This window comes from Cryptomeria japonica, chromosome 5, assembly GCF_030272615.1.
Source record: "Cryptomeria japonica chromosome 5, Sugi_1.0, whole genome shotgun sequence".
Classification (NCBI taxonomy): domain Eukaryota; kingdom Viridiplantae; phylum Streptophyta; class Pinopsida; order Cupressales; family Cupressaceae; genus Cryptomeria; species Cryptomeria japonica.
The window spans coordinates 127,880,518-127,907,706 of NC_081409.1; the positions used below are offsets into that span (position 1 = coordinate 127,880,518).

The 27,189-nt window shown below is 36.0% G+C and overlaps 1 protein-coding gene across 11 annotated transcripts; it reads left to right on the plus strand.

Annotated features, from left to right (window-relative positions):
* The first annotated feature begins 1,403 nt into the window (after positions 1 to 1,403).
* LOC131076629 (U-box domain-containing protein 4) lies at positions 1,404 to 26,114 on the plus strand. Of its 11 annotated transcripts, none has more exons than XM_058013917.2 (9): positions 1,404 to 1,783; positions 13,629 to 13,795; positions 19,640 to 19,911; positions 20,938 to 21,054; positions 21,224 to 23,299; positions 23,687 to 23,966; positions 24,096 to 24,561; positions 24,754 to 24,872; positions 25,211 to 26,114. In XM_058013917.2, the coding sequence occupies exons 1-6, from the start codon at positions 1,758 to 1,760 to the stop codon at positions 23,765 to 23,767; spliced, it is 2,739 nt and encodes a 912-aa protein (XP_057869900.1). In that variant the 5' UTR covers positions 1,404 to 1,757; the 3' UTR covers positions 23,768 to 23,966; positions 24,096 to 24,561; positions 24,754 to 24,872; positions 25,211 to 26,114. The 11 variants fall into 11 exon arrangements, with proteins under 11 accessions (XP_057869900.1, XP_057869901.1, XP_057869902.1 ...); XM_058013918.2 differs by having other exon boundaries at positions 25,245 to 26,114; XM_058013919.2 differs by having other exon boundaries at positions 24,754 to 24,804.
* The last annotated feature ends 1,075 nt before the right edge of the window (positions 26,115 to 27,189 follow it).

Consider the following 27,189-nt stretch of genomic DNA (forward strand, 5'->3'; position numbering starts at 1 on the left):
GTTATTATTTGTTGTTGTGCTATGTGTGAGTGTTGGATGGAGTAGCCCTTCATCACTAGGAAAGTAACTACTTCTACCAATTCTGACTTTGCTAAAGATGAAGCCATTGTTGTCCTTCCTTCTTCACTTTTCATCCTTTGCAAGAACTCATCCAAGTTCACATGTCTAAGATCTACAAGGGATGGTGAGCACAAATATGGAAGAGGAGTGATATCCCTTGTATTGACACTCCATCTTATTTTGCTCCTCCTACATTGTACCTACAAATATAAGAAGAGATTTATGAGTCCAACCAATTTTGAAATGATTATCAATCTTAAAGATTTAATTAAATCTCTTATCAAGCTTCGACCTTTGCCTCTAATTCATATAAATCACCATGAAATATCCTTGAGTCCCTATACTTAGTTAGTTATTCACCATTTTGAGGATCAGGGTTTGGTGGTTCCGCTTATCATCTTCTAAAGCGTGGATCATTCCTAAAGATGAAATTTTCAACACTGAGGTTTGAACAATGTTAAGAACAAGTAGGATTGTCGAGGCTCGGGGTTTAGTGAGAACATCTATTGACTTTTGTAAGATTTTGTAAATATTAGGTCAAAGGATCAATGGTTGACAAACTAACTTGATCATATCGGGGGTCAAGGTTTGGGGATACAACATGTACGCTATTGCTCTTGAAACAATAAACCATTAGAAGCTAATCCCACTTACCTATAATCAAGAACACATAATGAGGATCAAGATTTGAGGTTTGAAGTTTCTTCTTAAGCCTTTCATGAACAAGGTATACTTTATAGGGGAAAAGTCCATTGACTGAGGATCAACAGACTTAGGCTTTTCACAATGAGGACTTTAGGAATTAAGGATCAAAGATTTTACGCTTATGTCATTCACCACACAAATTCAGGATTTAAGATGAAAACTTGATAATCAAAGACCAATAGACTTAAGAGATTGATATTTCATAATCCTATGCCTATAGATTGCAAGAAAAAAATAATATCAAAACATATATCCAAAAACAATTTGAATGACTTTTTATCTATTGATGAGGTACATGAACTTAATATTCAAAAAACTGAAACCTTACATTATGTGACTTAATAAAATAACGACTTGGATAAAACAAATGCTTTGAATCCTTAAAACTTAAATCTGATTCATACTTGAACGTCCATAGATTATTGAAAAAAAAAGATAATTTTAACTTCCATGAAAATATAACCTATGATTATTAATAAAAATCATATATTTATCTTCTCATCCCCCAAATCCAATCCACATAAAAAATTAATATTCTATGAGTACTTTCCTTCACATAACCAAATAACAAACTCTAGCGACCCCTACCTCTAAATTTATTCATTCCCAGTACGAGGATTATTCGTTCGACTATCCTGTCTAAAAACAACTATTGAATATTTGAGGAAATTACCGTGGCAGGTCAGCATAGCCGGCACAATCGTTATTCCTCTAAAAGTACGGAACACATTCAACCCATCCATAAACTTTAAAAAAAAAAATTGCATGCTCAGAAGCCATATGTCTTTTACAGGTCAGGGGTATTTAATGTGTAGGACTTGTGTGAAAAATACCTGCCAAAAATACCCACAACCGAGTCAAAATTAACAACGAAAGTCAATACAGAAAACGTGTAAGTTAACAACAGTTATGTAGTTCGGAACATTTTTCCCAATGTTGATGAGCCTCTGATACATTCCAGAGGATGGAAGGCAGTCCGGTTTGGCTTGCAGATGAAGGAATGCTGCCAGAGATCACGGTAAGTTCCATATAATTCTTGTCAGAGTTTTCATCCTTTTGTTTTGGTTGTAAACTATAATTTTTCTGTTCAATGGATGAATATGTTTCAGATTGGATTGAACCCACGAATTCTATTGTTCAAGTTAATTTTGAAGCCACAGAATGAGCCCACTTTGTGGAATTTCATCGAAACCTTTTGAATACATAGAACTGTGATCAAGAAATGGGTGTGTCGTATACAGGCTTTCTAGAATAATATTTTTATATATAATTCACGAATTGGGTGTGTTAGATTCAGATTTTTAGAGGAATATGCTTGTAATTTTTCAATTGGGTGCTTGTGGCATTGAACAATCGATCATGTTTTTATCCTAAAATTTGATGCTAGTAAGTGGTCAAACAGTTCTGATATGAGGCTCAATGCCTATAGATAGTGTCTAAACAATAGAAGTTGATGATGCTCCATTGTAGGACAGATTATTCTTTATAGACTGATGGTTGAGTGGTTGGACAGCACCCAAATCCAATCTTTTGACATGTTACCTTCCAAAATCTCGCGGAAACAGTATGTGTATTAGTTACCTATGGTTAATTAGGATGGAGTCTGTAACTCTAATCTTGTGATAGGAAGTATTCTTAAAATTTAACTAAAAGTTTATATTCACAAGGAGCTCTATACTGAAATTCAATACATATCCTTGCCACGATGATGGATCATGTAGTGTGATCTGAAATGTCAATGATTTTCAAATTGTGATTACATCCTTTTTTGGACAGCCTTTTGCTATAACTCAAAAGTTAGTTTGCCCTTTGCTTTTTCATTGGTAAAATTTTGAGATTATTATTCATGACCAGTTATTATAAGTCAATAATTTTATTTTTCTAAAATAATCTCAGACTCGTTAAATAATCAATTGATTTCAGGTTGAATGATGTATAAAATAATTTTCTTTGTTACATCTCAAAAAGTCTGCAACGAGTTGCATATGCAATCGCCATGTCAGAGCCAACTGGGAAGGTAGTGGCAATTTTAGGATAACAGAAAAGGGCCACTGCACTGTTATGTTTATAGTTAACGTTTCATTAACCTAAGGATTTATCAGATTCTACTGTGCTGAACTTTATTTTAGTATATTTTGATTGTCAGAATTGGATATAAAGAAGTCCTTATATGTATTATATTTTAGATTTCCACTGTTAGACATGATAACATGCATATGGATACCACTGTGTAGTGTTTTTAGTTTTGACATTTTGTGTCTCCTTTGAGACATCTCTTCAAGGGAATTACAAGATCATTAGTTTTCTATAGTGAAGCTCAATAAAGCAGTCTTGTTCGAAATTTAACTATAGTTAAGCTTAAACATTTTCCATCACTAATGACAAAAATTGGACACTGGGAAATAGCATTTGCACCTGTTGCAGTAATGTATGGATAGTGTCAAGCAAAAGAAACAATAATACTTGAAAATTTGTTTGGTTAAATGAGAATAATTCAGGAGGGAGATTTAGAATATCCATCAACTAGGTATTTGTAAACAAGCCAAAACTAGGGGGTTTTAAGCCTTGCTTGGGTGTCATTGTAAAACACTATCCAACTAGCTGAGGATATTAATGAAATCAAAATGCATTAACAAAGAAACCCTAAATAGGTGGCTTGCCAGAGAGATTCAAGATCCCTAATAACAAGGTTCTGCCTAGCTTTCTATCCTATGAAGGACAGAGCATCCTATTCATCAGATTCTGGAATGAATGATCCCTCAACTTAGTTTTGAGCCTCAGATGGGTGTTATCATAAAATGCTAAACCAATTGCCTAAAGATATCAATATATGAAAAGAGAAACCCTGAATAGGAGGGCTGACCAAACAGATTCAAGATGCCTACTACCAAGGTTCTGCCTATTCCTCTATCACATGAATGACACAGCGCCATATTCATCAGATTGTGGAATCAGTGACTCATCAATCTGAGTGGCACTGGAAGATTGAGACAAGAATAATGGTCACATCAAACATTGGAGAATATTATTGAGAGTACTACTTTTCGAGATAGATTGATTTCTCCATTGATATCTTCTTATGAAACTGAATGGTTTCATCCTTGGTTAGCCGTGCTTTTGTATCTCATGATGGATGACTTTTATAACATGCTTATAACACATATTAACATATTGGGATTGGATAGTAGAGAACCATTTTTGCTTTCTCTGCACTATTACATTTTACTGTGTATTGTTTTTGCTTCTTTATGATATATGATTCTTTCACTTAAAATTATTTCATTGTCTAGTAACCTAGGGAATTATATGCTTGTTTCGCTGCCTCCAGTTATGGTTTCCTCCTTTGGTGGGCCTTTGCTATTGAGCATATAAGGTGATGAAGCCTCATCTAAACTTTTATCTGCTCAGATTTGTATTCCCATAAAAGAAACTTAGTATATGATGGTAAAGTACAATCTTGCCTTGAAGAAAATGTCAAACATAAAATTTCTCATATACAAAATCATTCCGTAGATATTGTCTTCAATTGAAGTACTTGGAACAGGATTGAAAATTTGAAATTCCTAGCCCAAGGAGAAGGCAAATGCACCACTTTGTTCCCGAGAGTCAAACTAATCTTATAGAAAGTGAGAAGATCGAAAATTCCATCATAAAAATCTGGTGGAAGGAATTTTCTTGATAGTCTGATGTTAGGGCTAGCATTTTCAAACTGAAAAATTTGTCTTGTCTTTAATGTGGTGTTTTATCCAGTTTGTCCTTTTGTATGCACAACATGGTGTAGAAGACCCACCATTGTGTGTGTTTTTGTGTTTCGGTCAGATTTGTAGGTGCAGCCCATCTCAGGCAAACAGGTCTTTCCCATATACCGTATTTTGTTCATTGTTCAACATGTTTCTGCATTCCTTTTTTGTGGTTTGTTTAGGAATGCAATAATCTTGCATGGAGACAAACCAATTCGGGATTTGCAGCCTATATGTAGAGATGAAAAAGGCTAGATTGTCTAGTGAGGAGCAATAGCCAGAAATTTCAAATTCTCTTATGAGTTTCACTAAATGGTCATTTAGCAGCAAAGAAAAGTGCCAAGTTGAAAATCCAAGCAGCATCTCGAACTTGAGAAACAAGTTTGAAATTAATCCAGCTCAAGAAGGCTGAAACACAGAACTAATAACAACAGTCTGGCTATTGCAGAGAATTGAACTTTCTAAAGGTTAAGAGCTCCAGTTTTGGGAAATGCTTAATTGGAACAAATCTGGATACAGGTTTAATAGCCATTTCTTTTAATATCTCAAGAAGAAAAAAGATTGTGAAAGCAAATTTTCTTTCAATATTTCAAGTAGAAAGGAGAGTCTGAAAAAAAGATCTATTTAACTCTTCAGTGGCAGTTTCTTTGTACGTGCCTTCAATATGAATTGGCCTTTTAATAACTTATATGCATGTCTATTCGAAGAAGATTGATAGTCATGGGAAGTGAAGTTTCTTAACAACAGTGCAGATATTACAAGGATTTTTCTCCTTTTTAGATATTTCTATATTTTGAATAAGGTTTGCTTTTTGTTCTTGGCCTTATGAAGCCTGGTACCCAATACACCATCACCATACATCTAGTTTGTCCATACTCATGAAGAGTGTAAAGTAATCGGTTTTGATGGCATTTTTTCTTTGTTCTATTCACTGTTCATCTGTCTTCCCTCAGTCTTTTTTGTGCTCTTAAGTGAGTGACATCATCTTGTGTTCTCTATCTTCTGTCACAGCAGGTCTGCAGGACTGTGACCAGTTAGAATTTTTTTTAAAGTGGAAGACCTGGAAATGGCTCTCTTGCCAGTCAGTATAGTAAATTTTAGTAACTATCTAACTGTCATGTGATTTTTTAAGAAATTATGGCCTACAATTCAAGGATAACCTTCATTAGACTTATTGGGAAGCACGAAAAAAAGAGGCTTTTTGGGTGCATTTATTGATCAAGGGATTACTTAAGCTTATTATGAAGGTGAAAAAGAAAGACCTACTAAGTTACCAGTCATGGTATTGGTTCCGGTTTGGGTTTGTGAGTTGGTCAAAAAAAATTTGGGGGTTGGGATTATCCATACAAAATCATATAAAAATCAGAAATATATGCATATTTACAGCAGTAATTAAGTTCAGAATGCCACATGTGCATCATATAATAAACAAAACCACCATAAAAATTAAAAATATTACAATGTGAATTAGTCAATTTCGAAAGTGATCATATATATTAAAATTAAAAAATAATAATATCAAATGTCAACAATCAGCATCATTGATCAAGCATCAACGTCATATGGGTCTAATACACCTGTACCTACATTATTTCTTTAGACATGGGTTTAGCATACCTTTTGTGCCTTAGCAAGGTACTAATGACAACAGTAAAAGTTCTCCTTGGTAAATTGGGAAAAAGTTTGTTGACTTGCAGCCCGAGGTGTATGTGGGATAAAGTGCTTAGAATTACAAAATAGAGCTCTAGTATTGAAGTTTGTTTCAAAATTTTGTTGATTACCAAGATCTGCATTGGTGCACAGCTCTAAGGACCAAATACCTTAATGCTGATACGTTTTTGAAATTTTTTAGAATGGAAAATATCTGAAGGGATCTGCCTTATGTATTTTTTTTGGTTCTAGGGATATTATCAGCAATCAACTTTCTTGGAATCTTGGTGACGGGAAAAACCCTCTGTTTTGGGGTGATTCCTGGCTTGGGAGGCCTCATTATTTTCAGACTTTGTGGAAAATGGGCTGGTCTGTGGAATTTGTGATATCTAGAGCATTCTTCAAGATTCCATGTTGTGGATTATTGGAAAGAATTTGTGGAAAATGGGCTGGTCTGTAGAAAATGTAAGAGCTTTTATCACGCTCCTTGTAAAAAGGAGCAAAAGTCCTTTCTAAAGATTTGGCTGGATGCCTTGAGAATTAAAATGGTCGATCAAGAAGATATGCTAATTTGGACAGAGAATTCCAAGGCAGCTTATTTAGTGAGATCAGGATACTCTATATTGAGGAAAAGAGTTATTCCTCCTATTGAAATTGGTCTTTGGAACAGATTTGGAAAAAAGAAGCTTCTTGGAAATGTAATGGGGTTTATTGAAATTCTTACCTTTGATAATTTGAGGAAAAAAGGATTTCAAGGGCTCAAAAGGTGTACTCTATGTTGTATGGAAGAGGATTCCATTTATCATATTCTTTTTCATTGCATTAATGCTAGGTTGATGTGGGAGTTGGCTTTAAACAAATTATATATATAGCGGGGTTTTCCTACCTCTATTAGAAATCATTTAAGCTTTTGCCAAAAGGTTCCAAGAACTTAGGTTTCTTGTGGAAAATAGTGTGCAGTTGTATATTGTGGGATTTACGGTTAGAAAGAAACTACAAAATCTTCAGAGGCTAAGGTTTGATTTGGGAAAGTGTTGACGTGTATTTTGTACACTATCAAACACAAAATAAAATACCCAAGGGTACCTTATCCTCTCTTGAATAAAGCCTCTGATTGCTGAAGATATCGCGGAAAAGAATCAATCAGGATGACTTCAAGGTTCTTGTATGTAGGGTCTCTACGTGTGGATAAGTTCTCTGTGGTATGATGTGATTTGCTGGAATCACAAGGGGACTTACACTTGATGACTGAACTTCTGATTTGCTTTGAATATTGCTGGAACACAGGATTTTACTGCCTTAGATTTGAAAAAAAAGGAAAAAAGACGAGGGCGAGGAAAGGATCTAATCCTAACACTAAGAATGTAAGAGCAATGAATGATCTTTGATGGAATTCTAACTAAGTCTTGTTTTGACATCGCAGGAACATCTCCACAAGGTTAGTGCGATCTTCGAAGGAAAGCTTTATGATGTTCAAATCATCACTGCAGGCATAGACACCATCAGGTTGATGCATATCAATGAAGAAGCGACAATTGAAGTTAAGCTTAAGCTGAATGATTCCAGTTGACTACACAAGGCAAGTCTGCAATCAACAAATTGCTAGTAGTATGGATATACGAATTCCACCATCAATCAAGCACATTTCTTCCACTCATCTAATAACACGAAATCAAATACGAGAAGTATAGAGACCATGCAAATTGTCGAATCGACCCATAAATTTCACCATTTCTTCAATGAAGTTACAAGTCTTTTACAACAACATCTTGGCAACAATCTTTGCCTTCTCTCTCTACTCTACTCTAATTGCTATTCTATCAACTAGCTAGCTACTCTCTATTCACTAACTCCTTCCAACTGCTTCCAACTTACTTTCTATCTATTGCCTTTACAAAATGAAGAGTCGGGGTTTATATAGTGCCCATAATACAATTCGATGGCTGAGATCAATTCGAGATCAATGGCCAAGATTTTACAATGAAAACCCTAATTAGGGTTTGTTACAACCATTACATAACATTTAATGCTCGACCAATGAAATAATTGTATTGCTTGGACACATGTCCTCTCTGGAAAAATCGACCAATGGATAGCCGGGGTAGGTACATCGGAGTTTGTGCCACCTTCCATGAGTTAGGTACATTGAATCTGGACATGCTGAGGTGGACCACACTGACTGGAGGAGTGATGACTGGGATGCCACCTCATTTGACACTTGGTTGATATTCAATTTGGTAACGTTGAGAAGTTAGCCTTAATTAATTCTTCTAGAACTATCTGCTTCTTCAACGAACCCTTTGCTTTGACTTCTTGTGTCCTTGATGTGCAGGATGATTGATGTACCTCGCCTTGGAATACTGGACTGGAAGAGGTCGCCCTTGATGATGTTAGTCTGAAGAAGGCCGTCCTTGTCGATGCTAGACTGGAGGAGGTCGCCCTTGTCCTTGCTTGATTGTCCTTGGAGGAGACCGTCCTTGATCTGACTTGATTTTCCAACTCCGGGATCTCCATTTGATGCCTACACAAAATATTAAAGTTAGTCTTTTGAGCATCAAAGCATGAAATTTAAGACCTTTCAAAGGTAAAACTTAAGATATTAATTTGAAAAAAGTCATGCTAAATCAAGAATTACACATTTTCAAATTAATAATGAATGGAAATTGGATTTTCAAGACTTAGATTTTACAGATTTGCAATGGGATCACAATAAGTCTTGAATGAGATCTTCAAAAAAGTAATTCTTCATACCTTCCCTTGAGTACTTAAGTACAAAACTTTGAAAAAAATGATGAGAGAAGACCGGATTTTGATGGACAAGCTTAGATTTATAGTCCTCCCTTGGATGAAGTACGCCTCCTTTAGCTTGGAAAAGAATAAACTCCACTAGCCTCTTCAAAAATCTGGAAATTCGCCTTCAAATGTCTTCAAAAAATCTGGAAATTATCCTCCAAACTAGCAAGAAATACACCTCTCCAATAGCCTTCAAGATGAATTTCGCCCTCCTTAGTCTCCACATTTAGTAGAAATTCGCTTCACTCCAGCTCCAATATATAGAGCGCTCACCTTCCATTTACCCATGAGGCCGACCTAGCAAATAAAAGGTGAAATAATAAATAAAACCTCAAAAGGAGTAGGCCGACTTGTCAAATAAAGGCAAAATAATGCCTTGTGCGCTCAAATTTTAATTTTTTATTTCACAAAAATTAATTTTAAATGCCTTTATAATAGAAATTCAATTTTTTGAGGCCCAAAATTAATTTATTAAATGCCAATTTAATTAATTTTTTTCAAATATTTCGAAGTTGGCAATTTGGCATCTAATGCGATTTGGAGGATGTCAACGTTGGGATATGGCAAAAATAAAGAATGCCAATAACTTCGCTCTGGTCCCTTGGAGAGGGACAGGAGCACTTTTTCATTTTTAGGCTAGGATTCTCAATTTTTTGAAGTCAAACCTTTGTTCACCATGCTTTAGAAGATCCTTCCCATCTCACACAACTTTGCCTTAGCATAATCTCGGAGGGAATTTGTTGTTTCATAAAAAGCGCCCTGGTCCTTCAGTGAGGGACAGGAGCACTTTTGAGTCCATTGCATGAATTCTTGATCATATCAACTTCAAATTATCCTCCAGGCGTAGAATATCACATTTCACTCCATCTTGAGCCTTGGTAATAAAAATATCACTTCAAAATGCAAGGTAAATGGTCATATTTGGAAATTGCGCCCTGGTCCCTTAGTGAGGGACGGGAGCACTTTTGCCAGTTGTCGTCAAAATTTGCAACTCTCGCATCTCAATTCCACTTCAAGGCATTTTAAACACTTTTTCAAACTTGCGCCTTGGCCTCAATTTGTCCAAAATTGGCGAGAAAGGCGAGATAACATGTTAAGTGCTCTGGTCCTTCAGTGAGGGACGGGAGCACTTCGCCTTGGTCCCTTGGTGAGGGACGGGAGCACTTTTTCAATTTCAAGCTTATCCGTCCTTTGCTAGCTTCCCAAATTATCTTCAATGGGCTAATCATGTCCTCTTCCATTCGTTTCAATCACAAACTTGCCTTGGCCTTGTAGGAGATTCACACCTTTTGGAAAATCGCTCTGGTCCCTTGGAGAGGGACGGGAGCACTTCGCCTTGGTCCCTTGGAGAGGGACGGGAGCACTTTTTGCATCTTGGTGTATTTCTTTGTTCTTTTAAAAGTTCAATCGCGTCCAAGGCATAAAACATCATTAGTCCTTCCCATCCAAGTCAAGTTTTGCCATAAAATATCAAACAAAGAGGAGAAACTTGAAAAAGTGGCATGGTCCTTCAGTGAGGGACGGGAGCACTTTTTGTCATTTGGGTTGATTTACTCCTTCGTGAACTGCTTAAATTATATTCAATGGACAAAACATGCTTCCCTTAACTTCTTCAAATCATAAAATCACTTTAATCTTGCAAAGATAGTGCGAATTTGAAATTCAGTGCTCCGGTCCTTCAGTGAGGGACGGAAGCACTTTTTGCCCTCTAAGCCAAATTGTCTCACTTTTCACCTCGAAATTCCTTTGCTAGGGAAGATTTCATCTTACTTCATGCTATGAATAGAAGTTAATGTCCAATAAAGGTCTAAAATTGTGCATATAAAGAAAAGTGCTCTGGTCCTTCAGTGAGGGACGGGAGCACTTTTTACCTTCTAGGCAAAAACTTCATCATTTTATTGTTTTCAATCAAGTCTGGATGCTTTATCATGTTCGTTTCATCCTTCACCATGCCTTTGATGTTTCGATTTGACCAAACAAGGCCAGGAATGGCTCAAATAAGTCTTTTCGCCTTGGTCCCTCAGTGAGGGACGGGAGCACTTTGCCTTGGTCCCTTGGAGAGGGACGGGACCACTTTTTCCTTCAACCTTCAAAATTCACCATTTTTGTGCCTTCAAAATCTTCAAAAGTATCAAGTCATGTCCAATTATCATTCCGGAAGACCCTGCACAAAACAAAATAGAAAAGTTAGTGACAAATATGCATAAAATAACATTTGTGCTCTGGTCCCTTGGAGAGGGACGGGAGCACTTTTGTCCTTTCTGGCTAAAATATTCAAAATTTAGGTCTCCAATCATTTCACAAGGCAGAGTTAGGTCATCATCAAGGTTAGGAATCAGTTAGCAAGCCCTCGCAAAATAAGAAATTGCACTTAGAATGAAATTCGCCCTGGTCCCTTGGAGAGGGACAGGAGCACTTTTGCTGTTTCAGGTATCATCTTGCCTCCGAAAAATGATCAAAATTTACCTAGGCAATAATACACAATTTCATCTTCAAAATGCTAACACTTAGACAAAATTTGAATTTTCCCTCAAAAACCCTGACTAGACCTAACCTGGGACCTATCTGACCTCCTGATAGACTCACCTTACTTCAATAATCAATCCTCGGAAGGATGCTTAATAACTTTCAAAATTTGACTGGACTCATCTTGAAAAACATCCAAAAGAAACTCCTAAGGCTTAGCCCTAGCCCAGACAGACAACTCACTCATTCAAAACCCTAAAAGCAGAGAGAAGAATAAGCAAAACAAAAGCGAAAAGAGGGGGTCCCCATTTAAATGGGGCGATGTGTGAAAACGTCACAACAGAAAGTAGTTATTGTAGGGATCCCTGTTGATGGGGTAATGGGAACTGATAATAAGAGAAAAACAAGTGTATGGTCTTGTCTTTGTGGGTTATCTAAAGTTGAATTTTGATGGTGTGGCAGGAGGTAAACTTGGCTTGTCTGGTGCAGGGGCAGTGCTAAGATCTGCCTTCAGTAAGTTTGTAAAGGATGAATCCATTTTTTTGGGAATTAAAACCAATAATGAAGTAGAGGTGACTGCACTTTTGGAAGGATTAAAATTAGCTAAATCAGTTGGCTGTGCTAAGCTGGAAGTGGAAGGAGATTCACTTCTTATTACCAATGGCTGCAAGACAGACTACATCAAGGAATTGAACCTCCAAAATGCTGGGTAGATATAGTTTTTAACCAGTGATATAAAGTAATTAGGTGGCTGATTGTTTAGCTAACTATAGGATTGGGCAGTCCCAAAAGTTAGTTGTGAAGCTTCTCAATGGCAGTTAAATGATGGGCTAGCTAATCATATGCATACTAAGCTGCCTCCAAAACCCACTTTTCATTCACCTACTTAAATGATAGATGCAATGATGGTTGGGCATCTGACCATTAATTATATTCAGACATGTGAATAATGAATACCCTGATCTCAAATTTCTCTGCCTTGCTCCAAGTATGTGAGTTGTGCAATCCAACAGTTGGCATGATGGGTTAAAACGCTTTTCTAGCAATGCTTTCCTCCTTTTATAAGCAGCAAAGAATTATGGTTGCTGGGCAGACAATATCTGTTTGTTGTTTTGCTGTGCTGGTGCTAGAAGCTGTGGTGGTGCAAGAGTCAGTAGAGAATGATGGATATTGTGTCAGATGAAGACTTAGGATAATGCATGAAGCTGGTGACGAAGCTACTCTGCTGTTCATAAAACACATTGGCAGAGAAGAATTTGAGTGCTCTGGCTTTCTAAAGTGGGACTGTATCTCAGCTTTATTCAAGTCAAATCTATTTTTACAGATTGTGAATGAAATAACCTACATATAGACTGTGAATGCTTTGCTACGGGGATCTCCTCCAGTTATACCTTCTGCAGGTTCCCCTATGTCAATCAATGATGATCAAATTGATGATGCTGCAGGGGTTTTAACTTTTAAGCAATCTTGAAAACAGATTAGAAAATGCAGATTTTTTTGGTCAAGATATGGCATTGGTTATTGATAATCTGTGGGTAGTTTTAAGAAACAATATATTGTATGTTGATAGTGAATTATCCACTCCTGTAAATCTCAAGAAGGGGTTTCTAGATCTTAAGTGAATCCAGTGTTGGGACTAGGTGTCTAATTGTGGATAGAGATGATGGGGCTTTAACAGCCCCTCGTTCCTTTAAGGTATCTCTTTCTGTCACTTTCGACTGCGTTGTGTAGGGCATTTTGGCTTTTTGAATCAACCCTTTTATAGTTTTTGGCTGTTACAATGTATGTATTCATTTATTCTTGGATACAGGCCCCTATAGAAACATAATTATTCTATCAAAACAAGAAAATTGTATCTATCATGGCATCCATACATTATTCATGTGAGGACAAAATAACATTCTAATTATTCATGTGTAACCCATGCATACGCTATTTACAAGATGTGAGGACAAAAGGACATTCTAATTTTTGTTTTTTAACAGCAAAATAAGATACAATTTAGTGGAAATGAAGGTGAGGAATAGAATAATTACTGAAAACTTTCCTGGTCAGTGTTGTTTCTGAGGGTATAGTCCTCTAGTCATGTGGGAACGGGAAGTTAGGAATTATTATTTCTCATGCTATGCACTAATATCAATATACCTGAATTAAAACCTGTGCTAAACAGTAGAAAATATGATCTAAATAAGTGTTAATGTTTACCTTTGGCAGGGTGATGGTGGCTGGAACTATCCAAACCAACTTGGTGTGCCCAAAATGCAAATCACCACATTTTAAGGGCTTTAAGATTGGCATCTCTGCTGTTTCAGTGCATTTCATTTGGCAATACGAAGAGAAAATGAGACTGTTTACAGAGGTGGCCATGAGATTATATACACGTACATAACTTTCCAATGTACTTGACTGGGAGGGTGGCCAATCCAAGCATATATTCTATAATATTCCACATAAAAGATGACATTATGCTTTTGCTTACTTGTTTCCTTGCTTGTTATGTGGCCACTGTGTGATTCAATCATTCTGTCGCTAGCCATTTCAAACTCTGTAAATTTGGTAGTTAAACTGTGGGGTGCTAATGCATAAGCAATTGGTATCATAAAGAATTCAAAGGCTTCTGTGTGAGCAGTATGCATACAGATGCCACTGAAGAATTGTTTTAGTCATCTTTTTTTTTTTTTGTTTTTGATTTTTGTAGAAAACTCTTTTAAATATGAAAATCTGCATAACGTGATTCTGAAAACTAATTCTTCCAGCTACGAGAGAATAGAGGGTGAAATTGCTCCCATCACCAAAATGTATCATAATGTCTAGCTTTGACCATGTCCTAAAATTCCAATTACAGAATAATGATAAGGTTTCATCTAGTTGATATGCTTTGTGGGGTTTGGAAGGGAGGGGAAGCCCTGAATGTGATTATCAGGGGTGCTGTGTTCAGGGAGAAGCACCACCTTTAGGCTGTACCCCTGACATGAGGCAGTGGAGATGGGGGTGCGGGGTATGAGCCTCCTATGAATTTATAACCTAATAATAGGAGGTCACGGCATGTGAAAGTTGATCTCATTGCAAGAAGGAAGGATCACATATACCAACTTCCCATTTACAAGAAAGCAACCTTTCATTTTTCTGTTCAAATGATTTTAAGATATCTGATGATGGTGGCAAGGCACCATTTTTCGTGTAACTTTTTGCATACAACTTCTTTCTGTCAAAATGCCCAGTTTCTACAACAAGCACACTTAACCAATTTAATTACAATAAAAAGGGAAAGGGAAATTTACTTTTATGTTTTACTTTAGTCAGCAATTATTTAACAACAAAAAATGAAAGTTATTTACATTCACCAGTACTCACAAAAAGCATGATAATCTTATTGACAATGGCCAGACAAATTCAAAAAAACTTTATATATGTGCGCTTCCATTGCTATCCCAATGCAATCTGGAACACTATTGAATTGCATTGCAAACTAGAATTTTGTATAAAGAGTTATTTTTTAATTTAATTATAACTTTGTGAATGCTTGTGTAAATTTGTAAAAGATAAAACCCACATGGGATCCACCTCTGAGGATGGAGCTCACCAGCTTCTTACTGGGTTTGAAAGTGGGTGTTCTTACCAGAAGTGCCCAGAAAACTGTTCTTTGCAGTCCCAACTGACATGGAAGATTGTTTCACTCTTATGGGTTTATTTATACACTGTAGACATGCATAGAGGCAGGCTTTTCCTAACTTCAAATGAAGTGTAGATTTTTCATTATAGATGGATTTCTTTCATTTTAAAGAAATACTAAACCAATTCGTTATTATGATAACCTAGTTTCTGGTTTGGAATGCAGCACATTGAGTGCTTTTAGTTCTATATGATGATTCATACCATAGATTGCGATTATACCCGAATAATCCTGAATCCTAGAGCCAGCCGATTTATTCATTGAAAAAATCCCGATTCATGAAAAACTCGTTAACCCAATTTTCAATGATTTATTTGCATTTAAATCACATAAAAATCATGTTAAAAGCTCCCAAAAATAGTAAAAAAAAGGTGAAAAAATCGCGTAAAAACTTGCAAAACCCCTAGAAAAACTCATGAAATTACTGAATTGCTCAGAAATAGGGTTGATCCAAGACAGAATCAGAGTCAATGTGGAATCAATGTTGAGAAAGCTTGTTATTTTGTCCCTTAGTTTTTCTTTCTGACCTCTGAAAATCCCTAAAAAAGGAGTGGGAGGAGCAATGGCGGTCATCAACCGAATTTGAAAGGGCCTCAATCTTCCTCAATCGTGGGGGGTATATGAGATAGTATCAAAGCAGCTAGAAAATCTTCTCTAAATTGTGGCTTCGATATGACTCAAGCTTGCTGCACACCTCACCCATTGGATTCTGATGTGAACAAGTATATAATTAATATTGTACATGGTGTAGGAGCACCCAAAGACACAAATGAAGCCTAAAGAGTCTAATATCACCCATGTGGTGAAAATGATCATATGTAGTAGCTTGATAGGTTTGTGAGTCAATAAGACCCAATTGATGTAAGACATTGTAATGGTTGCATTTAATAAGCCACCATGGACAAATGACCATGTGGGTCAGTAGGAGTCTAAGCACGAGTCAGGCAATACATATTGGTCTTAGAAACATCAGACCAATCCTTGGAATAGGCCGAATGCACCTTGGAGTCACCAAATTTGAAAAGTGCAAGTTGACAACTTTTGTTGTCATTGCAAAATGTTGTAAAAAGGGGTAACTAATCCTCCAACGGTTCCAAAGTTTGAAAAGTGGTTGGAAACCGTTAGGGAGGCTATATTAGGCCCACTTGGATCGATTCCAGGGTTGTTGTTGTTGAAGTTGTTGAAATTGGTCATGTTTTGGAGTTTTGGAGCAATACAATATACTTGGAGTTTCCTGAAATTCTGCGTGTTTGATGTTCATTTCTGACCGGTACGGATTGGTGGATGCCTGAAACCATTTGGATGAGTTAGGGAAGTCTCTTACATTTCATTTGAATCAAGTTTGAGGTCTTGTAACAACCGGGTTGTAGAGATCCATCCAACCCTATCTCGACTGGTCACAAACCCTGCCAACACCTAGGGTTTCACTGTAAAAATGCCCTTAATCTGACATTTTCACCAAAGGACCAAACAACCTGTGGCAAAATGTTAGAGGGGCCATTGTACCATAAGATTTTGGTGTTGGTTTACAGGGAGGCTCCAAGCCCAAAGAGATTGAATTAACCCTAAGTGGGCATCTCTATGTGACCGCTTGAACTGTAGAAGTGAAAATCACTTGTAGTAGACAAAGGAGATGGGTTCAAGTCTTGAAACCTTGGATTTGGTGGTTTGACACCTCACCCCACTTTGTAGAAGTGTTGGTTTAGTCGGGGGACTAATACAAGGGGTACTTGCTTTGGAAATTAGGCCTAATTGGCTTAATTAGGTCTGGAAGGACAATAAGGATATAGACCTTTCAAACTTGGGGTTAGGGTCTAAGCTTTTGGGGAATTGCATAACTTGATAAAGGGTATCTAAATCTGCCCTTAACTTGTCTTGTCCTTTGGAAGTTTATTAAGTTGCGTGTGGAGAACTCAACCGGTAGGGCTACTAGACAAATAGGACAGTTGTGAGACTAGTACCCCCTTAACACATTTGACAGTCAGATCTTATGGATGTTTTGTGTTGGTTGGACCACCAATAGACAAAATCCAATAGGTCTCCATCCCACCGGTACCGGAAGATTGTCTACCATTCACACAAGGGTAGAGTGTTTTCATCCCACCGATACCGGAAGATACTAATCCTTTATGGATCCGGTCACACAAATTATTGTGTGAGTTGAGAACTTGGTAGGTGTGTTGTTTGACACCTTGAACAAACAAAACAACTTGATTAGGACATAGTAGTTTTGGGTGAGAGAAGGTTATCACCTAGTTTGTTGCTTGGCTCTGTATCAGTACACTAGCTTTAAAATTTAACATTATTATGCACCATTCTAGATGGCATTTTGACAAGGAAGGAGCAAACCCCTATAGTTTATAATCAATACTATAAAGTAATTTTAAAATTTAAACTATTATAGACTATGAATATATATTAATAGTTATATAATAAACTTTAAATTAAAAATAATGAAAAATTTATAATATACATATTTAATTTTTAATATAATATATATATTGTTTTGATGAAGGAAACTTGGGTTTTAGCTTGGTCTGATCCTAGAGAGACCACTTATAGAGGATCTCTTCCCATGAGGCCATTTTCAGGGGGTCATCATTCCCCACACTTCACTTGTTCAAACCCATGAGCTCAAAGGCCCAACAAAGACAAAAAGCCTGCGAGCTCAATGGCCCAATAGGGGTTTGAACCTTGGTGTCTGCCTCACCAATGGAGTGTTTCTACCACAACACTAAACGTCCAAAGAACAATTGCAGTTCTTTATATTCCCTGATGGCAATTGGTAAGTCTTTTATATGGGGTAGAATTCAACATAAGGCATTTATTTAGCTGAAGTAAAAGATTAGCAAGCCACTGGTTTTAGCAATACCTAGCTTGCAACTACTATTTTAGGTAGAGACAAATTTTGATGATTATGTGTTGGAGGCTGTTTTATTACAAGTATGTAAGCTTGTTTGTTGTCATTCAGATTTGTTGTGGTAGAAACACTCCATTGGTGAGGCAGACACCAAGGTTCAAACATATATAGATATATGATTTTTAATTTATAATTGATATAGGTAAAACCGTAAATCATTATGTGAGCAATATATCCAAAGTGCTCCATGAAATAAATCTGAATGACAACAAACAAGCTTACATACTTGTAATAAAACAGCCTCCAACACATAATCATCAAAATTTGTCTCTACCTAAAATAGTAGTTGCAAGCTAGGTATTGCTAAAACCAGTGGCTTGCTAATCTTTTACTTCAGCTAAACAAATGCCTTATGTTGAATTCTACCCCATATAAAAGACTTACCAATTGCCATCAGGGAATATAAAGAACTGCAATTGTGGAATATGATTTGATAAGCTTTCTCAAATATTGAACTACCCCTAGAAAACTTTTTGCCTCAATCACAATGAAAGTCTTGGATCACTTCGGCTTTCACTTTTACTAAATTCCTAACAATAGCTGGATCGCTGTCTGATAAATTTTGATCTCAGCTACTTCATAGACTTAGCTACTCTTTGGTCTCAGACTTAGACAACTATTTGGTGTATTTTGTGACTGCCCTTTTAAAAAGTGAACTGAATATTTGCCTATGTAATCAGCAGTATGAGTATAAACAATAAAAATCTATTTTATACAATTCATGGGTTAAACTCTATTTAATTAACTCTCTATATCTCTATGCTATGAAAATGCCCCTAAGTTAAAAAAAAAAGTAGTTTGTGTCTATTTTTCTACAAGTTTTTACAAGTTTTAGAATACAATTTTTTACCCATTTTTTCAAAAAATTGTATATTTTTGGTTTGCTGATTTTTCCCTAATTGATTATTGCTTCTATGATATAAAGCATTGCAATTGTGGAATATGATTTGATAAGCTTTCTAAAATGTACTCCTTGCCTCAATCACAATGAAATTCTTGGATCACTTCAAAATGTCTTCCACGTTTACTAAATTCCAAACAGTAGCTGATTTGTTGTCTATTAAGTTTTGATCTCAGTGACTTCATAGACTTAGCTAAAATTTGATCTCAGACTTCGACAACTATTTGGTGTATTTGGTGACTGCCCTCTTAGAAAGTTAACTTAATATTTGCCTATGTAATCAGCAATATGAAATTATAAATATAAACAACAAAAAATCATTTTCTACAATTCATGGTTTAAGCTCTATTTTATTTGCTCTCTATATCTCTATGCTATGGAAATGCACTTAAGTTTTTAAAAAAAATAATTTTTCTCCTTTTCTACAATTTTTCATGTTTTTTTTAAATCCGATTTTTTGCTGATTTTTTCCCAAATTTTTCAAAAAATCTTTATACTTTTGGTTTGCTGAATTTTTCCCCAAACTATTTTTGCTGCTATGTTTCATATTAAATATATCTAATTTAATTTTGTTGTATTTTAACTCAAAAAATGAAATTACCAATGTGCTTGATACCAATTAGAAAAAAGCCTGTTTCTTTTCTGTAGAATTGATCAGAAAGCTGAATAACTTATCAAAGATATGAATATAGTTTAATTATTTTTTGTTGATTGATGCTTTTCTTAACCAGGCATAGGGCGCATGGAGTCTCGTCCAGGGTTATTTAGCAGTATATATCATTCAATTAAGGAGCTTAGCAATGAATCGGACTGCAGTCATATAAACTTCCATAATCTGGTTGCTCCATTGAAGCTTCTGAAACCTCTTCTAAATCATGTTCAAGAACCAAAAATAGCTATTACAGAAGCTGTTATACAAAGTTTTGAAGCGCTGGATACAGTCTTGATCAAAGCCAAGGAACTTGTAATGAGATATGGTCCAACATGCAGCAGAATTTATATGGTAAGCTGAGATAAGAAATTCATTTTCTTAACGATGGTACCATAACATTGCTGATTCATGAAGGCATCAAGGTGCCGTCTTTCTTGATTACTATTGTGATGGAGTTTTCAATGCAACCATGGACATTCCTAAGAAAATGATATATAAAAATTTCAAATAGGCAAAGACAATTCAAATGTAGGTGACCAATTCTTGTTTTCTCTGTGTCACTTCACTCCAACATACTATAATTTTGAATTTTCAATCACAAGTAAAAGACTTCCTTCTCATCTTGCAGTCTTCTGTGTTTAAAATAGTTCTTTTGGAGCAATCTCAAAATATTGTCTGAATGGAGAAAGGAAATCATGCCCACATCCATTTGATACCTTCATCTATATGCATACATGTTACTATCACTAAATCTCAGATGTAGCTGTGTTCAATTCCACAGGTCTTTCCTTTTTCTAACAAAATTGTTACTATTTAATTTTTAAACTATATATTGGTAGGTGATATATTTGTTAATGATTCTATAGACCCTCGTTCCACCACAGGTCCTGTTTGTTCCATTGGCAAAGACTAGGATTTTTAATTCAATATCATGGACTAGTTTTGTTAGTGGTACATATTTTTGTTGTTTCCTAGGGCTGTTGGGTTTTAACTTTTTTTGTTAGACCTGATTTTGTTTATATTTATTTAGTTCATTTCTTATTTTTCTGTTGTGATTGATGCTTTTGGCACCTAAAATCTGTAGTTAAATATATCCGAGTCCATTGTAAGGGCTCTCATCATGGCTCCATGTGTTGTAGGAAACAAGTTTAAACACTACAGATGTTACACAGTCCCCCATGATCAGTTTTCTGTTTAAAATTGCTATTATTGTATGGACAAATGTTTAATAAATAATAATCCACCTTTTAGAGTGTTTATTTGGTTTACAGTTTACTCTAATGTCTATTGCAGCAGCCTAATAGAGGAAGGGGTTTTATGATGATAACTTTATATGTTTCCAGTTTTAATGAAATGTTTTTTTATTATGTTCTTCAGGCAATACATGGCCCACATTTTATTGAAAGGTTTGAGGAAATATCATTAGATATCAGTCGAATCTTGAGTGCATTGCCTCTAGCTTCATTGCCTATTTCAGATCAGTCACGCAAACAGGTATATGATGCACACAATTATTTTAACACTGTTTATTGCTATTTTTCTCCAGAGGTATAATTTAAGTTCTTGGGCACTTTTTCATCTGCTTTTTAGAGTCTCTAATCCAGAGAGGCTATCTTTTTTCATGCAAAGTTGAGAATACACTGATTATTTGATTATGTTACAGGTTGAACGGTGCATCAAGGACTTACAAAGAGTTAGATACACGTTTGAGTCTTATGATGAGAGAACAAAGGAGGATATTGAAAATGCTTTACGAGATATCAGAGAGGGACATACAGTTTGCAATTCCAAAATAAAAATCATTGCAGACAAACTAGAGTTGATGACAAACCAAGAGATACTGAGTGAACAATGTGCTCTAGAAATGGAAAAGGGCTTTGTCCTCGCTGAAAAAAATGAGCAAGAAGAGGAATTTATTAATCAAGTTATTGATTTAGTCACACAAATGCGTGAATATATGTTAGAGCTTAAGCAAACACAATCACAATATGGACCTCCAATCCCTGCTGATTTTCGGTGCCCTCTATCACTAGAACTGATGGCAGACCCAGTAATCATAGCCTCAGGACAAACATATGAGAGAGCATATATCCAACGGTGGTTGGACCAAGGTATGAAAACATGTCCTAAAACCCGACAGGCTCTCAATCACAATTGCCTTATTCCCAATTTCACTGTGAAGGCACTCATTGAAAATTGGTGCAAGTCTCACAATGTTCCGCTTCCTGAGCCTGACAAAATCATATTCCATACTCCACTGCTAAGGGAACCATCTCAGTTTGTTCCAGAAAAACAGGATTCAGATGATGGCATATCTATGAAACTGAGTGCAGATGAGCACGAGGATGATTCAGAAAAGGAAAGTGGGAGATTTTCCACGGAGATAGCACAAGAAGAAAGTACCCTGGTCCCAGAAGGTGTTCCATTTACTGATGGTGAGAAAGAAGTGGCAGCAGGGGATAAAGTTAACATCGAGAACACTCAAGAGCCATCACAAGATCTATCTGTTACAAGTTTGTCTTCGTCTTTAGATGGCATGCAACAAGCTCTATCTGCTACAAGTTTTACATCGTCTTTAGATGACATGCAACAAGCTCTATCGGTTACAAGTTTTACTTCGTCTTTAGATGGCATGCAACAAGCTCTATCGGTTACAAGTTTTACTTCGTCTTTAGATGGCATGCAACATGTGACAGCAGAAGGTGTTGATATTCTTGGGACAAGTAGCATGCCATCTTGTAGTAATTCTTCTAGAGAGTTAACATCAAATATAGCAACTGTTAATTATCGATATAGCATTACAGAAATAGAAGAAATAGGATCACCTGGCAAAGATTACATTTCTTCTCAGAGTTCTCAGCTTAATAACCCAAACTTAGTGGCTGGTGGTACATCTTCTTCAGTGTCAGATATAGGAGACAACGAATTAGCCTTTCAACTTCAACTCAAGAAGCTTGTAGAAAACCTGCAAGCTAACTCAATTGAAGTGCAAAGAGAAGCTGTAGCAGAGTTGCGGCTTATTTCAAAAAATGAGCCAGGAAGCAGGACCACAATTACAAATTATGGAGCTATAAGACCTTTGGTTGAAGTGTTACATTCTCGTGATCTGACAATCCAAGAAAATGCTGTTACAACTTTGCTGAACTTATCCCTAATTGAGAATAATCAAACGGTGATTCCTGCTGCAGGGGCTATTAATTCACTTCTATATGTGCTTAAGACAGGAAGCCCTCAGGCTAGAGAGAATGCTGCTGCAACTTTGTACAGTATCTCAGCTGTGGAAGAAAATAGGAAAAAGATTGCACAATCAGGTGGAATACCACCTTTGATTGATCTTCTTGTGAATGGTTCTACTAGGGGGAAAAAAGATGCTGCCACTGCTCTTTTTAAACTTTCAACTTGTCATGAGAACAAAGTGCAGATTGTACGGGCTGGTGCTGTAAAACCTCTTGTTGAGGCAATGGACCCTGCAGCTGGATTGGTAGATAAGGCTGTTGCTGCATTGTCCAACCTTGCAACTATCCGTGAAGGTCGAGTTGCAATTAGTACTGAAGGAGGCATTTCTCGTTTGGTGGAGGTAGTAGAGCTAGGCTCTCAAAGAGCAAAAGAAAACGCAGCAGCAGCTCTATGGCAATTTTGTTCTAATAGCAACAAATTCTGCGCAATAGTTCTCCAGGAAGGAGCCATTCCACCTTTGGTTGCACTGTCTAAATCTGGTACTCCACGGGCGAAAGAGAAGGTGATCTTCCAACCAACAATCTTCTCATGACTTGTTTTCTAAGGTTCAAGTTGGCAAAGTTCTGCTGTTGTCTGTTACAAGAGACCTGTGCAAAATCAGTTCAAACTAACTTCTCTGGGTGTCTAACTCTCTACTATCACCTGTAACTTCAATTGCTGTGACTTCCTTGTAGGCTGTGATATAACTTCTGGAAATTAGTGTTGAGTTAGTCTGCTTGCAAATTTGGAAAAATCTACTCCAACAGAAAATTGTGTTGTATTGAAGAAACTAAGTGCTAGTGATACTAGCAATCAGTGTCTAATTGTGCATATTAGATCGATCTATTTTAAGTTATCTAATTTTATTTTTATGTCCCGATTAATTAATGTCTTCATGTTTTCTGTACAGGCTGAGCTTCTTCTTCGCCATTTCAGGGAGCAGCGACATGCAGATCCAGCAAGGGGTGGTGCTGACAGGAAGGCACATTGATCAGCATGTTGCTTATTCATAATCAGTTGTACTCAAGTCATTCTTTAATCACTGCTTCAAGCTGACTCATCCTTTTGTACCTTGTAGAGGCACTATTAGTCACCAGAAATCTTGGGTTCAAGGATGATGTGCAGATCTCCTATATTCGTATAGCCCCTTTTTAGAATGCTGTCCTGGCATTCATATCCCACGTCTCCAGGTGACTATTAAATTAGCAAAAAGCAAGTGGTAATTCAAAGCGAGTTTTAATGATCTTGCATATTGTGCTATTCCTTGTGAAAAATGTGTCATTTATGTATTTTGATTCAGTTTGCTTGAAAGTGGACAGGCTCAAAGTCCATTGTAGTAATTCTTTTCTTCAGAAAGGGCAGAGGCGTACACACCGAACATGGGAGATGCATAAATCAATATGAGAAAAAGATGTTCAAATCAATAAAAAGAACAGGGAGACGCTTCCGATTCTTTATATTTCAACAAATTGTGGAGTCAGCTTTAAGGATCTTAATGCTGTATATTTCTGCAAATGACATGTAAGTTGCAGTCGTACACAAATATATAGATTTACCTCCCAGTTTCCGTGAAAGTGGATAGGTTCAAAGCCCATTGTAGTAATTCTTTTCTTCAGAAAGGACAGAAGCGTGCACACCTAGCATGGGTGATGCATAAATCAATATGAGAAAAAGGGATATCCAAATCAATAAAAAGAACAGGGAGATGCTTCTGATTGTTGATATTTCAACATATCGTGGAGTCTGCTCTAAGGATATAATGCTGTATATATCTGCAAATGCCGTGTAAGTTGAATTCATGTACATTACTCGATAATATTATCAGTGATCACTTCTTTTGCTATTCATTTTGAGAGCGTCACAGTAGCTTCCTAGGGTATTTTCAAGATTGTAATCCATTGGAAGTGATTTTATCATTGAAAGCAATTTTATAATAGATCTGAAGGATGATTGATTGATATGTCAATTGTTGTTCAGGTATTGCGGGGGTTTCGAGCTGGCAACACCCATCAGAATAACCATTATTCCGTAAGGCACTATTGCTAGTTATAATACACCACCATCTCTTGAACTACTTTTTCGAGCTGTGTTAATTGGTAGTTTTCCACCTAACACCTTTTTAAATTCATTTCCAGTTACAGTAAACATGTAGAGATATTTGTCTGCGTCATACTTCCAAACCTCATTTTGAAAGTTATGGATGCCATTTCATGGTCAACACTTTCCATCTGTGTTGAATTTTCATCCTTCAATTTTGTTGTGGTAGCCACCTTGGTTGAATACTGGAACTCTTTCCAGTTTTCATGAAAAAGATTACCCATTATTTCTGTTTGTAAAGCTTGTCACTCTGTATTCAGCCAATTTTTTATTTTTTATTATTTTTAATGTTCTGATTACTCTTATAGTAAATACAGTTCAATTCATCTATACTCAGATTTCAATGCCCGAGTTCATATGCTCTTTCTCAGGGATTTACTAGCCTTAGCACTTTGATTTGAGAGAGAAATCAGTGCTTGTGTAATCATGCTGGAGTCGTGCATGAATTTCTGCAAACATTCAATTTGTTCGGGACGATTACAGGACTGTTTTCCAAATACAATATGTGTTTCCACTAGCACAAAGTAGTTTTTGTGCTTTGATGAAGATAACTAGCAGATGGCAGCAACACTTTTATAATTGAGTAACCTATATCTTGAATTGCATGTGCATATGAGAGAAATCAGGATGAAGAACCTCTGGATTTGTGGAAAAGATGTTGATCAAAGCATTCCAATCAAAACATAGAAGTGGTTATTGTGCAAAACTCCAATACTCCTTAGAAAACATATAAATTGGTGGAGGGAACAGAAAAGAAAGGGAAGAATCCTTAGAACGATGCAAGAGAATCATTATAATTTTTGTGGAAGGAGGAACTCACCTAAGAGTCAGGAAAGCAGAGTTCTTCAGACTCATTGGATGTGCACTTGACAAGTGAATTCGATGAATAATGTATAGAGGAGAAAGGTAAACTGTAAAAGTAATATGTATTTTTCTCAATGATAAAGAGTATCAAAGATGTAGCAAAAAAAATTACCCTCACAATTTTGGCGGAGTTGTGAGAAAATGGTAAGGATGGTCAGTTCTTTTACATAGTTATGTTTCAGCATGTACAGTATGATGGGCAATTTAACCTATTTCTGAGTTACATTGGCTAGCATAGTGAGGTTTTTAAACCCAGCTATGAGAAACCATGGCATGCAAGTTCCCTACTTGTGTTTGGCCTGGAGAAATCACCTTGATTAGCTATAAACAGTACTTGTACAATACCTTGAGATTATAAGTACCATACATTCATTTAATCAGATGTTCAGATGTTTTGTTTGTTACCTGGTCAAATTTTCTGGCCTGTAGACTATGAAGTGTACATCCCTGTAACTGCTATTCCCCTGGAATTTCTCAATTAGCCTACATCATCATGATTATAGGTCATTCATATTGAATCAGTGAATTTTTCTATCCTTCACTTGGATTATATTGATATAGTACTAGGGCTTATTAAGTGTAATTTTATGCGCTTGCCATTTCTTTGGCCAGAAGCTTTTTTGAGTTGCTCCGTGATTCAGATTTTCAAAGACCCATTTATACTTTAAATCTACTGTATTCTAGGTAACATTTAAGTAAAACTTTTGGATATATTTGGGTCATCCTAATCATGGATCAGAGTGATTTAAAATGTCTGTATACATTTTTTGCACTTTTGTTTTAAAAAATTTAGAGTATCGTGCTTATAAATTATTAAAATCTAATGTTATTCTTTGTGTTAGAGCATGATGTACACATTCAAAATGATTCAAGATAATAGTAAACTCCATATGAAAGGGGCATACAACACTTCTTAAGGCATGCGATTTCATCTCTTGTTTTTTCTTAATTTCATTTGTGAATATTATAATATTTTATCTACTTTACAATTTAATAAATTTATTTTAATATCTTAAAATTTCTAAGACTTGTTCATATATTTATTTTTGGAACATTAAAACATCAAACATAAATTGTAATCAACTTATTTCAGCCTAATTTTTTACATTTAAACTCAAGGGCAAAAAGAGGCAGAAAGATCTAAATGCTTGATTGTTTTGAAGATGGTTAATAATGTGGATGTGGAATCTCAACTTTTTATCATTTTTTTAGGATAACTTATAATCACTCTCATAAACAACAATTTTAGAAGGATTATCTTCATTACTTATTTACTCAATTTGGAGTTGACCATAATAGAATTCTTTTTTCTCTTAATCCTTTGAATTTAAGATTTACTTTGTACATTAAAAAATAAAAAGGTTCCAGTTCAGTTTTAAAAATTGAGACTTAAAATTAAGTCTACTAAGAATAACTGAATAATATAAGAAAATTTGATTACATAATTAAGTT